This window comes from Crotalus tigris, unplaced genomic scaffold (genome assembly GCF_016545835.1).
Source record: "Crotalus tigris isolate CLP2741 ecotype Arizona unplaced genomic scaffold, ASM1654583v1 scf7180000017834.3080900, whole genome shotgun sequence".
NCBI classification, from domain to species: Eukaryota; Metazoa; Chordata; class Lepidosauria; order Squamata; family Viperidae; genus Crotalus; species Crotalus tigris.
In genome coordinates this window covers 2,410,832-2,426,611 of record NW_024096662.1, presented here as the reverse complement: position 1 = coordinate 2,426,611, position 15,780 = coordinate 2,410,832, and the positions used below count along the sequence as shown (strand labels likewise).

The 15,780-nt window shown below is 38.1% G+C and overlaps 2 protein-coding genes across 4 annotated transcripts in view; one reads left to right on the top strand and one right to left on the bottom strand.

Moving 5' to 3' along the window:
* Window positions 1-15,780, top strand: part of RTF2 (replication termination factor 2) — a 48,422-nt gene that overhangs the window by 20,707 nt on the left and 11,935 nt on the right. The gene's annotated exons all lie outside the window — the stretch shown is intronic.
* LOC120307945 (beta-1,3-galactosyl-O-glycosyl-glycoprotein beta-1,6-N-acetylglucosaminyltransferase 7-like) lies at window positions 2,714-14,304 on the bottom strand. 3 transcript variants are annotated; one of them, XM_039343268.1, is made up of 6 exons: window positions 13,384-14,303; window positions 8,888-9,050; window positions 8,325-8,458; window positions 6,637-7,690; window positions 4,248-4,343; window positions 2,714-3,663 (listed from the first exon to the last, which is right to left on the bottom strand). In XM_039343268.1, the coding sequence occupies exons 4-6, from the start codon at window positions 7,604-7,606 to the stop codon at window positions 3,467-3,469; spliced, it is 1,263 nt and encodes a 420-aa protein (XP_039199202.1). In that variant the 5' UTR covers window positions 7,607-7,690; window positions 8,325-8,458; window positions 8,888-9,050; window positions 13,384-14,303; the 3' UTR covers window positions 2,714-3,466. The 3 variants fall into 3 exon arrangements, with proteins under 3 accessions (XP_039199202.1, XP_039199201.1, XP_039199203.1); XM_039343267.1 differs by having other exon boundaries at window positions 8,888-14,303; XM_039343269.1 differs by lacking the exon at window positions 8,325-8,458 and having other exon boundaries at window positions 8,888-14,304.

Below are 15,780 nucleotides of genomic sequence, written 5' to 3'. Positions count from 1 at the left end.
TCCAGTATGGCTTCACGGGCCACATGAAACCACTTTGCGGGCCGCATCCGGCCCCTGGGCCTTGTGTTTGACATGTCTGGAATAGAAGATGGAATGGTTTGCAAATGTAAAAGGTTATGGAGCTGTGTTGGTGGTTAGAATGCAGTATTGCAGGTTAATTCTGCCCACTGCCAGGAGTTTGATCCTGATCTGCCAAAGGTTGACTCAGCTTTCCATCCTTCTGAGGTTGGTAAAATGAGGATCCAGATTGTTGGGGGCAATATGCTGACTCTGTAAATTGCTTAGAGAAAGCTGTAAAACATTGTGAAGTGGTATATATGTCATTGCTATTGCTATGGAGGATAGTCTTGGTGTATACTATTAGTTAGATTTTTTTTTCTTTCTCCAGTCAGTGCCTTTAATTTCCATTGCAAAACATTTCTTAATCCTTTTTTCTGTCCTTTCCATTACATATTTTGAAAATGAATAATGGATCAAATCCATCTGAAACCATTACAATCTTTTTGAAACTATTGATTTTTCCCTTCCCTTTAAGAACTCAGTGGAGATGAACCCAACCTAACTTTCTAGAATTAAAATAAAGTGTCATTTCAGAAATTGTAATAGATATATATAGGAGGAGGTAGACTTTCAGGTATCCTATCTGCACACTTTTTTGATTAATTAGAGCTTTATGTGTTTCATTGTGCTTGGAAATTAATGAAAGTCCAGCTGGCTAAAGTACAGAGTTTTTAAAGTGCAAATCAAATTGTTATCTGACTATCCCATTTATTGCTTTTTTAGTCTTTTTAGGTACAAGAGCCCATTTTACTGGTATAACATTAGAGCAGCTACACCCACCTTCTGTGTTCCTGAGAAAAGAGAAATACTTTGCCCTTCATTGTTAAGATACACACCAGTCCAGTGATGCCTTACTTAACTAAGCCTGTGTATATCTAAATGGCTGGGTCTTTGTTAAACAAATCAGAGACAGATAACGTTAAAGATTGAGTTCACCTGCTTAAGAAATCTGCAAAGAATTTACAAGTGTAATTTGCAGGGGAGATGCCACACCTTCATTAAATTATTTTTTTGCGAGTTTTATTTGGCTATGGGCATTCAATAGGGCCTCTTCTAAAAATTCAAGTTAAATTTGTAAAAAGTACTGACATAGAAGCAAATATAAACCATGATATGGAGTGTTTTTTTCAGACCGTAGCTCCCCACCACCATCACCACTTGGATCAAAATAGTTACATAGCAATAGCATTTACCTTTATATACCGGCCCATGGCACTTTACAGCACTCCTGTGACTAGTTTGCAATGCAGTGCATTATTTGCATATTGCCGCAAACAATCAGGGTCCTCAGTTTACCAACCTCGGAAAATTGGAAGGCTGAGTCAACCTTGAGCTGGTGGTACATTGTTTTTTGTTGGTTAAGCTAGCAGCTATCATACTTCTGGATACAGCTGAGCCTGGAATTTTGGTCATTGTGGTCATTAAACAGATCACCAGGTGACCTGGCTCAACTTTATGAGTGCAGGGCAGTGAAAGTGGCTGGATTGGAGCTTCCCAGAAGTTTGGGGCTTTGTGGGTGTGAGTGACTGTTTTGCACCCTTGAAGTCTCCTGGGCATTTGGAGCTTCACATGGGGCAGCTGCTTTATGCCCCATGGTGTATGCCAGGGGTAGTCAACCTTGGCTCTTTTATGACTCGTGGACTTCAACTCCCAGAATTCCTGAGCCAGCACAGCTGGGAGTTGAAGTCCACGAGTCATAAAAGAGCCAAGGTTGACTACCCCTGGTGTATGCAGTCCTGGGCAACCTGGCTTCTTTGTGCTGCACTGTGGAAACTTCCCTGACATTTAGGGCCATTGGGGTGGGTGGGAGGAATGGCAGATGGGAGGAGTTGTAGCATCTCTGCGGCCAATCATAAGTTCTGGCAGGCTGCCAAGCAGCCAAACTTTGGTCATGTGTCCAGTAAATTAATAATATACAGTATATTTTCATTAATACTTTTCTGCGTATAAACTTTCAGTTCAAGAAATATAGATTCAAATGAAATCTGAATTGTTGATGTATAAAGACTTAGTTGGCTGCCATATATTTTATTTTTGTCTTCCTAATTTATCTTACTTAATATATGTATGTATGTATGTATGTATGTATGTATGTATGTGTTATGTCTGTCTGTGTGTGTGTGTGTGTGTGTGTGTGTGTGTGTGCTAGGTTTTTACTTGGTTTTACATATAGCTTTATTAGGTTGGACTGAATGGAAGGAACAGTATTATCAAATGACAGAAAATTTTGATTAATTTTATGACTTTTTATTCAGTAATTTATTAGTTAAATTTTACATAAAGTTGCACGTGGAAAATGATGTTAAAAAAGATAAATAATGTATGAATTATATTTAGATACGGATTTAGATACGCTTAAAACTGACTTATTAGACTAAATGGGACAAGTTAATCGTGATTCATTTAGCCCAGTGGTTCTCAACCTTTTTAATGCCACGACCCCCAACCGGTCGTAAGTCGAGGACTACTCAACCAGTCGTAAGTCGAGGACTACTCAACTGGTGCAGCACTGTTTGCAGAATGGGACTTTTGGCGGGCTCAGCAGGGCAGAGACAGCCTGGACAATTCCTATTGGCTTTTGAAAGCCAATAGAATTAGACTCTATTCAAGAGAGTCTATTCTATTGGCTTTCAAAAGCCAATAGAATAAAAGGGAGTAGCACAGCTAAGGAAAAGGGGGAAAAAATGGCGGATTGCGTTGTTTGGCGACCCCCGTGAAATGGTCGTTCGACCCCAAATGGGGTCCCGACCCACAGGTTGAGAACCACTGATTTAGCCGCATTTAACTTCAGAGACTTAAGTCAGGACGCTATTTTTAAATAGTTCATTTAAAAGAGCAAACATTCTATTAGAAAGAGATTTATGTGAAAGAGAGCACAGGTATTCTCTCGTCCTTGCTTATTGACCACAACTCGGTTGTTAAGCAAAACAGTCGTGAAGTAAATTTCTATTGTGCTTATGATCTTCTTTGCTTTACAAACTTGCAATCTGCGGCCAATCATAAGTGCTGGCAGGCTGCCAACCAGTTGTAAATGCAAGGATTGGTCATAGAGTTACTTTTACATCATCTTCATAACTGCCAGCAGTTGCTAAACAACGACTAGAAACTATTGTCTAAGTATCTAAGACAATAAACACCAATTATGTGTTTCAGAGCAATTGTGTAAAACAAAAGGAAAAAAAGAGAAAAAAAAGCAGGCCCAGAGAAATTAATGTTTGTAAAGACACTAGAACTGTGCATATTGAATCTTCATGTTCAGAAAGTTCCTTTCTGTTCTCAGGTTCAAGATGCTAAATACTTATGATGCAGTATCCCTCTTTGGAACATACATTTTGAAATGTATCATGTTTTTGGTTCTGCTTTGCCCTTCATAGAGATTATGGTTAGTTGAGATGTGCAGAGCAGTCTATTCTTCCAAATGCCAGTGTGTTTCCAAAGGAACTTCAGCTTGCTGGAGCAACTTTGTTCTGTAATACCTTTCTAGACACTCCATGACAAGTGGGTATGTTGCTGGCTCAAATTTGTTGGCAAATAAATGAGGAGAATTAATAAGCCACTCTAAGTCTCCAAGTCCATAGATGCAAATTTCTCTGACATAATGTCCTACAAGAGAGAAAATTTTACTGTAAATTGACAATCCCAGGCTGGATACCATTCAGCAAGTGAAATATGCTGTAGATCAGAATTAGGGAAAGGAAAAGGAAAAGAAACGGCCCTTTAACATAATAATCTAAAAAGATTAGTTACTTCTTACCCTAATTTGGTTTTGATCACAGATATGTCTATGTATGACATGGATACACATGAAATGGGGGAATAAGAAGGAAATCTATGTCTTAGTTTTCTTTGAAAGAAATTAGGAAGAATAAAGCTGCTTTTAAAAAAAGAAAGGAGCCACCAAATTTTACTAGTTGGATAAAGCTCAGCCAATTATATGTATTGGGTATGTCTGTAGGTGCAAATTCTTTGTGCTTCACTTTGTAATTAAATTCACATTTAGGATTATTCTGTACTGCAGCTTATTGAGTTATCTACAGTAGTTTTCTTAGCATTGCTTCAGTGGGATTTTGTGGGCTTTATCCCTCCATTCCCATCAGAATGACCAGAACGTCACTGAATATTTGAGCATCTGGCAGATAACTTTTCAGTGGTTCATGAACTAGGATTGTGTCATGTTCAATAATTACCTTTGCAGCCATTGTGGACTTCTCCTTCTTGATTTTTCCACTTGATTGCTCGTATATTTCCTTGCCAAGTTGTGTTTAGAGTAGCACCAGGAGCATCTATACAATCAATTGGAAAGCTTTGTTATAGATGTTTTACATTTTGAAAAACAGATTTATGTTTTGGATGTATGAATCACTCTTCTAGTATTGCTGTTCCCAAGGTGAATAGTAGTGAGTTCCCCTATAACGTGTTATATCTGCCTTTACTTGTTTTTAAATATACAACTATACTGCATCTTAAGGCAATATCTATTAATTATTTTATTCTTTTGTGAATCTTGTAAGTGGGCGGCTTAAAACCATTAATAAATACAATTAATTCTAATTCATTTCAATGAAACAAATAAGACCACTTATGATAATGCTATTTTTAAGCAGACTACGGGCTATGAAAGTTTTGGCAGTAATAAATGTGTTAGTCTTTAAGGTGCCATAAAGTTTTTGTTGTGGTTACCAAAGGATACAGTTGCAACATAAAAAGAAAGCTTTTTATGAAATATGCAAATATGAGTGTGCTATTTTTTTTTAAGTGCAGAGTTTGAAGCCTTTAGAAAATTTTGGGTGAAGTTCCCAGAACCCCATCAAAAGTTACTACAAAATTGCATTTTTCTTAGCAATATCAGTGAAATTTAAATTGCTCTGGTCTCCTCTACATTTTGGAGTACAATCCTTAGCACATTAATCAAAACTAGTACAGCCTTTGGTTTGGAATAAAAGTTCATTTCCATTTTAAAATAAGAACAAGAATGCAAATTCTCATTATAAATACATCAAATACAAGGATTTAATGATACCTGCCCTTGGGGAAACTGCTTCAGGGCAGAGCTAATGCCTTATATTGTAAGAATTAATTACTTTCTAGGGGCTGTTCTTTTGGAAGAAAAAAGAAGTTCTAGATCACAGGTCTCAAACTCGATTACATCACGTGCTTTTTCCTTTGCAGAGCTGGGGTGGGCGTGGCCTGTGAGTGACGCATCTGGCCCGCAGGTTGCCAGTTTGATACCCCTGCTCTAGATGTAATACAGATGAGTATACTGCTACCTCTGTGGTTTCTTTAGTCAGGGTAGTAAGCAAATCATTGAGAATTTTGAGAGGCTGCAGATATGGGAGGATCTCAAACCCACTTTCCCCAAACTCAGGCTACAGAACCACACCTGGAACAGGTTCTCCCATTCTAAAAGAAATTGTACTGCTTACTGTATGCTTCTGAGTCGCAACTGGTCAGAACCTGTCCAGTCCCAGTCTTCAACTTTTAGATATGTCAACATGATACTTGAGTGACAGATTGCACGTTTCTCAAACCCCCAAATGTGGGCGAAACTCATTGTTGGTGGGCATGTAATATTTGTCAAGAAAAGTCTGGAACATATAACAGCATAGTTGATAGCTAGTATATCAATAACAAAATGGGTTGTATTTCACCTTCAAAGACTGAAAAACTTTCCTAGGTCTAGCAGTAAGGTGGAGCCCATGTGATTATAAACTTTATTGGCTTTTTATCTCTGCTGTTCTTACAGGATTTCTTCTGGTGCTTTAATGTCATGTTAGTTATGTTTTTGTTTATTGTGAGTCATCTACATTCACAATAGCCACAGTAAGATGGGTAGCTATACAAATTGAATTAAATAGATACCTAAATAAATAAAGCAAGTTTGTTGGTCCCTTCTGATTTTTTAAAATTATATAATTTAAAGTATTGGAATTGAAACAATGTGAAATATCACTTTTTTATTTTGCTTTGTTTTAGTGTTCCAAGTTAAAGGAAAGCCCTCCAATTCATGGTGTATTATGAATTTGTTATTTTCTAAATCTGGAAGGCAGACTGAAAAGAGATTTTAGAATTTGGTTAATGGTTTCCAGTAGAGTCTCCTTAGTTTATATCTATCAATATATTATTAAAACCTCTCATTACTGTAATCTTTAACTGGGCAAAACAATGCATCATAGGGCAACATTTTTGAATTAAAGTACCTCAAATGGGCTAACTTACAGAATGTTTCCAAAATCTGGGATTCATAACTCCTGTGGAGTTGAAATTTGGCAAATTTTATAAAACATTTTATGCCATAAAAAGTATTAAAATGTATATGACAAAATAAATACGAAAATGGCATAAGACATTTTCTCTGCTGATGTTAATTGTGCTATATAGTTCAATATGGTGTATTTTCATAGCAGATGCATGTCTGAATGTATCCAGTTTTGCAGTGAAGGCAAAGTACCTTAGAAGTTGAAGGCATTGAGAATCTGGTAAAGAAATATTTCTGAAAGGAGGACCCAAGGGTTGTCTAGTATGCAATATTTGTGAACAATGTACAGTAGACAAGATAAATTCTATAATTCTGCTTACCTGGTATGTGGTTCAGGGTGACCCAGTAATGCTCATCTGGACTGTAGGTGTCTCTTGACCATTCAAGCAAATCTTTTGCACGTTCATCAGTCAGGGTAAACTCTACAAATTTTCTTGTGAGTACATAGTATGCAGTCCCAAAATATATGGTCAAATTGTGGGGTGGTTCACTTTTCACCTTATTAGTTGGATAGACATACGATTTTCCTGAACGTACAATTTCTTGGTAACCGAAATAAGTTCTGTGTTTCATATGAGGTGGCTGAACAATTCCCGGAGTTATATTTTTACTGTTCCATTTACTTTTAATATAGTGTATAAGTTCCTTGTTAGTTTTGATGGGATAATCCTGACCACATAGATTAATAACGTAATTCCATTGAGGATATGAATGAATCAGGTCCTTCATGCAGTTGATATCTGCTTGCAATCTGGAAAATCCTGCATAGACAACTTTTTCTGTCCTTGAAGCAATAAAAATGTTTTCAAAGCAGTTGACCAAGCTTTGGACAGCTTGCTTAAAACCCTCTGATGATTTCTCATCAATATGTATACAGTAAACGTTCTGAGGCATGTAAATGGCTCTGAGTAGTTTTATAAACATATCCAGCTCCTTGTGAATGGTGATGATGTATGCCAAGGAAAAGTTCCTTTCTTCTTCTGACAATGGCCTGGTAATGAAGTGGAGCTTCTTCTGCAGTGTAGAGCAGTTGCACGGTGTTTGTATGCAAACAGAGATTTCTTTTCCCCCTAAAGCCTCTTGGCACCGCTGGCCAATTTGAAAAGCAACTCCTTTCCCATCAAAAAGAGCTGAGCAAAGTTCATCTGGATAAAAACCACACTCTTTCGAGATGAGTTTTTCCTTGTCTTCCTTGAAGATTTTATTCCGTAGATAGAAAACACCGAAGACGAAAATGCAAACCACAATGCAGACTAGAAACCCTGATTTTGCTGTCTCAAGTAGGTTCATCTTTGGCTTTCCAGATGTTTTCTGGAACTCCAAATGTTCTCCGGATTTTTTTTTTCTGGCCACAGTTCTCTGAAACAGTTCTACCTAGGAAAGGTTAGGGGGGGAAAAAGAGCATTTTTAATTATTTAATTTAAATGAAGTTTAGTCGATGCGTCATTCAATTTGAAAGAAAAAAAATACTTCATTGCTATTAAGGCTTCATATTACAAATGCAGGTGTTCTTGAAGACTGGCTTAACTCTGCTTTAATAATTAATCTGCTTTTACTTCTTGTGGTTTTGATTATGGAATCTTTCTCTCACTGACATGAATAGAGATAAACTGTTCTTTCATACAATTTACTAGCTGATAATCTTTTGGATTAGATAGAAACTTTGTTATGGATTTCAAAAATATATTTGAAGCATAACCAGAATTGGATCTAGTCTGTTTTTTACTGTTGATTTTATGAGGGAACATCAGAAAAGACCGAAGTTTTACCATCATCGTTATAATGAAATCTAAGCAGTGAGCTGTTTATTTTTCCTTGAATTGCCTGAATTAGTATTGTTTTCAAATGCATCGTATAAAATAGAAAGGAAGCTGTCTTGAATGCGGTTCATATTTATTCTGCTTGGAAGAAATTATGACCTTAGCAATACTGTATTGCCTTGCACTGCTGTTTAAAGAGGCTTTCAGAGCACTTTTAGAAGAAAAAAAATACTGTTGCATATTTTTACCTTTCTGAGTATGTTTTTCCACAAGTGTGGCTTTGTTGAAATATTAGAAGTGCCTCAGTATAGTAGTATGTTTCTTTAGAGATCAGGAATAAGGTCTTCATCCTTGAATACTTAGATGCTAAGTATAGGCAACCCTAGGGGGGGGGGAAGATGCAGGGAAAGGGACAGCTTGTTGAAATACTGAGATTCAAACCAACAATTATCTTGTATTGATTTTTTCAGCCACAACAAACACTCAACCAACCCTGTTCGGCAGAGATTATGCTTGCATATGATGTCTATATCTTTATATGCATGCGTATTTTCTTAACTCAAATGATTTTTTTAATCTTACGATATGACAGATAGTAGCAAAAATCTCTAATAATCTACCTCTCTAATGATTTTTGGTCTTGCATTGAAGTGCCTGTGTGCTCACCCCACGCACCCATAAATCTCAAAGCTTCATTTGAGTTGAAATCACATGTTAACCGGCATATTAAGAACAACATGCTCCCATTTAAAACGTACAGTTATAAAAAAAAAAACACAATAATATACAGAATGTGGTTCATTGTCCTTACCGCTAAGACCTGGGCTTTCAAGTCAGAAAAATCTTCTGTTCCCAAGTTTGCTGTGCTGATGCTGTGTGTGGAGGGCTAGATGAAGGATGCATTCATTTTGCTGTTTAGCCTGATCTTTTTTTTTTTTTTTGCCCAGCCACAGTGTTCTTTGGCATTGCTGCTTCTGCAGGTCGAAGAAAAACATCAGGAAAATCAGTTCCCCATAGAATAGTGCTTGCCTGGAGGCTCATAGGAGTTAGGCTTAGTATGTAAACATCTACATAGCATCTTCTTAATAAGACGAGCTGTAAAGTATCCACTGAATCAGCAAACGTTCTGCTCTCATACCAACCTTTCCGTAATGTGAAAAAAAGGGGGGGGGAAGGAAGCAGCGTTTGGAAGGTGAATGTAAACATTTCTGAGGAACACAGAATCACGCTCTTGAAATGCTGCCTGCTGCAAAATGACTAACACAGCCAAGAATAGATTAATATAATGGACATTGCTTACACTGTAATGAATGTTAGGAGCTGGGAAGTGTGTGTGTGTGTGTGTGTGTGTGGGGCGGTGGTGGCTCTAGTCTGAAATGGCTGTGTGACAGTGAATAACTTTAAAAAAAAGGAGATCTGCAATCGATGTTGTTTCCTGTCATTGGGGAGATAAGAGCATGAAAGGGCAGCAAATGCTATGCTTCAAACCAATTTAAAATCTTTACTTTTAAAAAGTAAAAGGGTACAGTTTGAATTGTTAAGATCTGCTGCATCTCCTGAGCGAATATCCTGCAAGCTACCTGGAATCTCTTGAGTTTGTGCTCAGCACTTTCACCTTTAAGGAATCTGTGGAACTCAGCAGTGTGAATTCATGTCTTATCTTTTTTTTTCCTCCCCTCATGCCTTTGTAAATTCTCTGTATGACTAGCAACCTTTCATCAGTTTGGTATCGTAAAGAGAACAGATTTTTTTTTTTCTGCATAGCATAAGCTAAAAATGGAAAATAAAGCAGGAACTTTAGAGAGAGAGAACGATGAATGCATTTAAATACACACTTTGGTGGGGCAAGATTACATCCTGGAGTTTTGCCAGTCAATAATATTGGACATTCTTCACCATTTCAGAAGTGGAAATGAGAACACCTTTATAAGTAGTCCACTAGTAATAGCCCCAAAAGTAAATTACAGAAGGTTTTCTTAGTTCTTAAGACAATGTTATGTTAAAGCAGAATCCACCTCTTGGTCACATGGGTGGCAAACAAATGTAATAAATAAAATAAATGAATATTATTGTATTGTTGAAGTTTTATGTGTTGGCCATAAAACCAGTATAAGTAAAAGGATCCATCATGAGGGCCCCCAAATAACACGCAGGGCAAGAGAAATCCAACCCAATTTGTTTGTTATTGCAGCAATAAAAAAGTACGCTCACTGCCTGTCACCTTTGCCTTTTATACAATATTCAAACAAGGAGGAAAATGATTGGAAAACTTGATGCCTGCGTAGGACATCTTGTGTATCCCATAATGTAAGAGTGGGGGTTCAATTATAATAAACTGCAATAGCACTGGAGCTGTGTTTTTAGGTATCTTTTATCATAACAGTAGTTCAGCAGTCTTAACAACCCAATCAATGTTGGTGGAGATTCTCAGTCATCCAGGTCATAGTTATCTCAAAGGTGCTTTTTCCCCCCGAAAGGCAATTGGATTGTTTTTTCCTTGAGGAAGAAGAATAAAACACTTTGCTTTTCATCCAAGACGCTTCATGAATTCTGGTGGTGGGGGAATGGAAGGATAAGTATTGACAGTTGATCCTGGATGGTGGGGGAATGGAAGGATAGGTTGTGATAGGATGGTGGGGTGGATGGAAGAATTGCATTTCTTTGCAGTCATCTGGTTGTTAGCACTCTCTTTGAGAGCTATTGAGGCCACTTGGGGATTTATCTATGCCCTCAGGGTCACCTGAATCAGGTTGCAATTGGTTGTGGAATCTTCTTGAACTGCTACAAGAGCCATCTTGTAGACTGGAGATAGGTGGTGTCTTATTTCTCTCCTTTTGGTGAGAGAGGAGTGTTCAATTCTAACATAGATGGATTCTCTTATCCCTCTTTCAAATCAATGGTCCTCTCTGTCCAAAATGAGGACTTTGCGGTCTTCAAAAAAGTGACCTTTGTCTTTCAAAGCAGTTGGACCACTGAATCTTGTCCTGATGGGTTAGATCTCCTATGTTGTGCCATGCTCTTGTGAAGTGGTTGTTTTGTTTCACCAATGTATAGATCTGCACGTGTCTCACTGCATTGTATTGCATATATCACATTGCTAAGTTTGGGTGTTTTATCCTTGGGGTAGACAAGCTTCTGCCTTAATGTATTCTTGGATTTAAAGTATACATGTATGTTGTTTTGGTTGAAAATCCTTCTGAGCTTTTCAGGTATTCCTGCAATATATGGAATGACAACATTGCTACACTTGTTGTTTTCTTCTTTGTCTGTAATGGAAGAGCTCTTGCTGGGTCTTTTTTCGGATTTGATGAAGGCTCAACCAGCTTTGTCTGGTAGTAGTTGTCAATCCTGGAATTTCCCTACTTGCTATTAGTTTCATAACCTCTTTACTATCCAGCAGAATATAGGCCACCATATACATATGTTTTAAAAACAAAAAGGCCTAATTTTTGCTGAAAGATGTGCTAGAACATATAAATATGTATGAGTAGCTAGGGTCTTCCAGCTGCATTGGGCCTAAATATTCATCATTCACAGCCAATGTGGCCTTGACTGCAATGATGGATCTAAGCCTAGGAGGGCACCATGTTTAGGAAGGATGTCAACTAAGGCATGTTCAAAATATGCCAAAATGAGATACGTTTCCTGCATCAATTCATATGGATAAATTGATATATCGGTAATGGATGAAGAACTGAGCATTTTTAAAAGCTTCATTTGCACAAGTTGCCTGGCATAGTGCTTTGCACTAAAGAGGCACAGCCCAAAAACTGACAGTATTGAAAGGAATGGGATTTTTCAGAGAAGCAAACTTTTATTTATGCTATTAACTATCAGAATTTTCAGTGATTGCATTCATGGTTACAAAGGAGAAAAAGTCCCACCTTAGCCAGGAAAGCCAGCTGGGTGACTTTGGGCCAGTGTCACTGTCTCTCAGCCCAACCCACCTTACAGGGTTGATGTTGTGGGAAAAATATGAGATGGAAGGTATGTTAGATACGTTCACTGCCTTGAGTGATTTGTAATAATAATAAAGGTGGGATAGAAATAAATAAATTTTTAAAAAACTTAAAAGCTTAGTGATGAAGCATGGATTTATGCCAAAAATCACAGACTACATTCACAGCTTTTTAGGGTTTCATATAAGCAGTACTGTTACATAATTTTTCAGGAGGACTTTGGAAAGCTTTTGCTAATCAGGACAAACAGTACTGGATTAAATTAAAAAAAAAATCTAATAGTACAGTACAGACAAAGTCCATGTAGTGATAATAACTTAATGGGGAAAAATCATCATAACCATATATTTATAGCTTCTTTGTAAGGCACATAATCAGTTTTGGATTATTACCATTATACATGTATAATACTTTGTATAAAATGTGTAGATTGAGATTTAATCTTGATTACACATATTTTAGAATATACAAACAGATGGCCCAGTTCAGAATCAATGAGCTTTTTTGTGTATTCTCTAAATAATATGGGACAATTATCATTCAGCCTAAAGTCCAAATTGGGATTAATAGTGAACAATTTTTCAAACAGAATTTGGTTGTGGGATTATAAGCAACAATACTTTCACTCTTCTAAAATTAATGATCTGAATTAATGAATTCTAGAGCAAATGAAAGTATTTTCATTTTTTAAAAGAAATAATTGGCATAAAAAATTATTTGATATAAAACTTATATAAGAATTGCCAAGTTCTTCAACAGAAGTGATGACCACTAATATAGTATACTTTTGCTTATTATTTAAAATATCCCTCTCTCATTAAAATTAAAAGTGAAATAGGCACCAAGACCTTTAGGAAGGTTAACCATTTAGTTGTTGGGAAGGATCCACACACTTTTAATCACTCTCAATATAAATTATCGTAAATGTTTATTTAAAGCATTTGATCTATCAACTTAGAGGTGTTCCTCATTTAACAGCTTAAAAGGAGAGGAATTTACAAACCAGCAGTTCTTCTCAAGGATGTAGATGATAGAGAGTAAAAATCCTTAAAATTTCATTAAACATACCATATTTCTTCTATTTAATTTAAAATGTATTTGTTTTCTAACTGGGAACACTTTTAAAACACTTATACTCGGCAAAATGTTTTGGATTACAATTAAATGGGGAATGATTGAATCTGAATATATACCAGTTTTGAATGCAATCGTCAGCCGTAAGTTCCTTTGAGTTCAGTGGGGCTTATTGCCAAAGTAAATGATTGCACCAAATAATTTCTAGTAATGTTACAGCTGGTTCAAATTTTAAAACAATTCATTCTTAAAGATTCAGAAATTGTACACTCACCCAGTATTGGAAAGACAGATGGTTTAAAGCCAAAGTTAAGAAATGAGGGGAAATGTTCTTAGGATCCATTGCCCTTCAAGGCAGGTTCAGTCATTAAGTTTGTCCATTTTTATGTGGTTTCAGTCACATGAAACGAGTTAATTGTTAACATGAAATGTGAGCATTTTGTGATGGATTTCCTTAACCACTTATGTCCCTTGTTTTGGCATTCAACAAAAATGACAATTCAAATAATAATGTTAAAACCTGAGGTTTTTTTTCCTGGATTTTTTTTCATTGTCATTCTGATGACCTTTTAAGGAAGCGAACCAGCTTTGGTAAACAAGATGTGTAGATATTACTGTGCTGTTGATTATAAATAGGCTTATTTCAGCCTTTAGGCTTTTAGCAGCAAATAGAAGACATTGTCGGAAAAATAATCTTGCATTCTTCTTTTCTCTTCTAACTTTTTAGCTGCTAAAAGATTCATATAAGAGAATAATTACGAACGTTTCCTGATTTGCCCATGCTATACCTTTATACCTTTATTTTGCAAGCTGCCTTGGCTCCTAGCTGATTTCCAAGTGCAATTTAGGGTGTTAGTTGTCATCTATAAAGCCCCTCATGGCTGGGGCCGGATACTTGAAGAACTGCCTCTCTCCAGTGGTCTCTACTCATCCTATTAGATCCAGCAAAATGAGCCTGCTTTAGGTCAGTGATGGCGAACCTTTTAGAGATCAAGTGCCCCCAAACCCCCGCTCTGCCCCCCCGCTCCGCCACTCACCACAGATCACGCAGGCGGCCTTGCAATGCCATGGCGGCCACGCCCTCCACCTGCACCCCGCAGCATCATCTGCACATGATGGGGCACGAGGGCGAAATCTTGCCCCTGCTGCCCGGCTGCCATGTGCTTGGTTGCGCTGCACCACGTGGGCCGTGCCTGGGGACAACTCTTTCCCAGGGGGGCCTACTGGTGAGAAGGGGGTTGCGGGGGAAGGCAGGGCTGGGGCAATGGCGCGCATGCCCACAGAGAGGGCTCCGAGTGCCACCTCTGGCACAAGTGCCATAAGATCGCCACCACTGCTTTAGGTCTTGTCAATTAAAGAATGTCATCTTGCAAGAACCAGAAATTTATTTATTTTTATTACAGTGGCTGCTCTCTGCATCATTTAATTTTTCATTTCAGATGGTCCTCAATCACTTGTTCAGCAACCATTCAAACTTACAATGGCACTGAATGAGTTCTAACCAGCCCTCAGAATTCTGGCCGTTGCAGCATCCCAACAGTCATACGATGGCAATCCAGGCTCTTAGCACCTGGCTTACAGCGAGCCATAGATAACTTGATCATGATTCCCTGCCTGGCTTCCCACAAGCAAAGTCAGTGGGGAAGCTGGCAGGAAGATAGATGTTGCAGTCACATGAGGTCCTTGTTTATCAATGGCAGCCTGGAGTGCCAGAATTGCCATCTCTAAGTGGCAGTGGCACAGTTATGTAATATACTTTACACCTGTGTCACTTAGCGATGGCAATTCTGGTCCCAATTTTCGTTGTAACCAAGGACTCCCTGTAATTATAGTTCAAGATAGAAAACTTGTGTGGGTAACTTTTATCAAACTACAGGTAAGTCCTTGACTTACAACAGTAATGGAGCTTGCCATTCATGTCAGACATCAAGGACAATGTTAAATGAAGCACCTAACTAACAACATTCCTGTCCCTGCTTTCCCCAGTGCATTTATTAGGTAGGTAGAGGGTTGTTAGGTAGAGCCTGGAGTGACTCAGAGATGGGAGAACCCCAAGGAGGCCTAATGCAGGCACAGGGATTCCCAGGAGGCCTCCCTCACCTCTAGGATTTCCCATGCTCTACCCCCTGCCCCTTGGTTTCCCCAAAGCTATATGGGCCTCCTCCCCACCCCAACCTCCCTGTCACCATTAGCTTGGTTACCTTTTGATGAGCTCAGGAAGTCAGGTTAGAGAAGGCCTACTTCCTCCTTGGTCCACAGGGAATAAACAAGAAAAAGAAATCCTGTCACGGTTGCTTTTGTTGCAATCCTTTCCTCTCTAGCTGGCATAAACGACTACAATTTCTTTTTAGCTCTGCCAGCGCTAGCTTTACGCTAGTCTTACGCTGGCAGTGCTAAGAAGAAATTGTGCCTATTTTGGTTCCTTGCAAGCCTTGTTGGGGGCAACCTCTGGGTTTCAATGCCTAAAAAGGTGGTGGTGTTTTTTAGAAAAATCAATGAATGATGTTCTTAGATTGCTACTGCATCTTGCTGTCACATTAGGTAACATTTGAGTTCCAAAATCGCTTTTCTTGGACTTTCTTTGATGGCAAAGATAAGATCCATTTTGAAACCTGGACAACCAGGTTCCCAATCCTGCCTCTGCCCACGGATTTACCCTGGAACGTGTTCT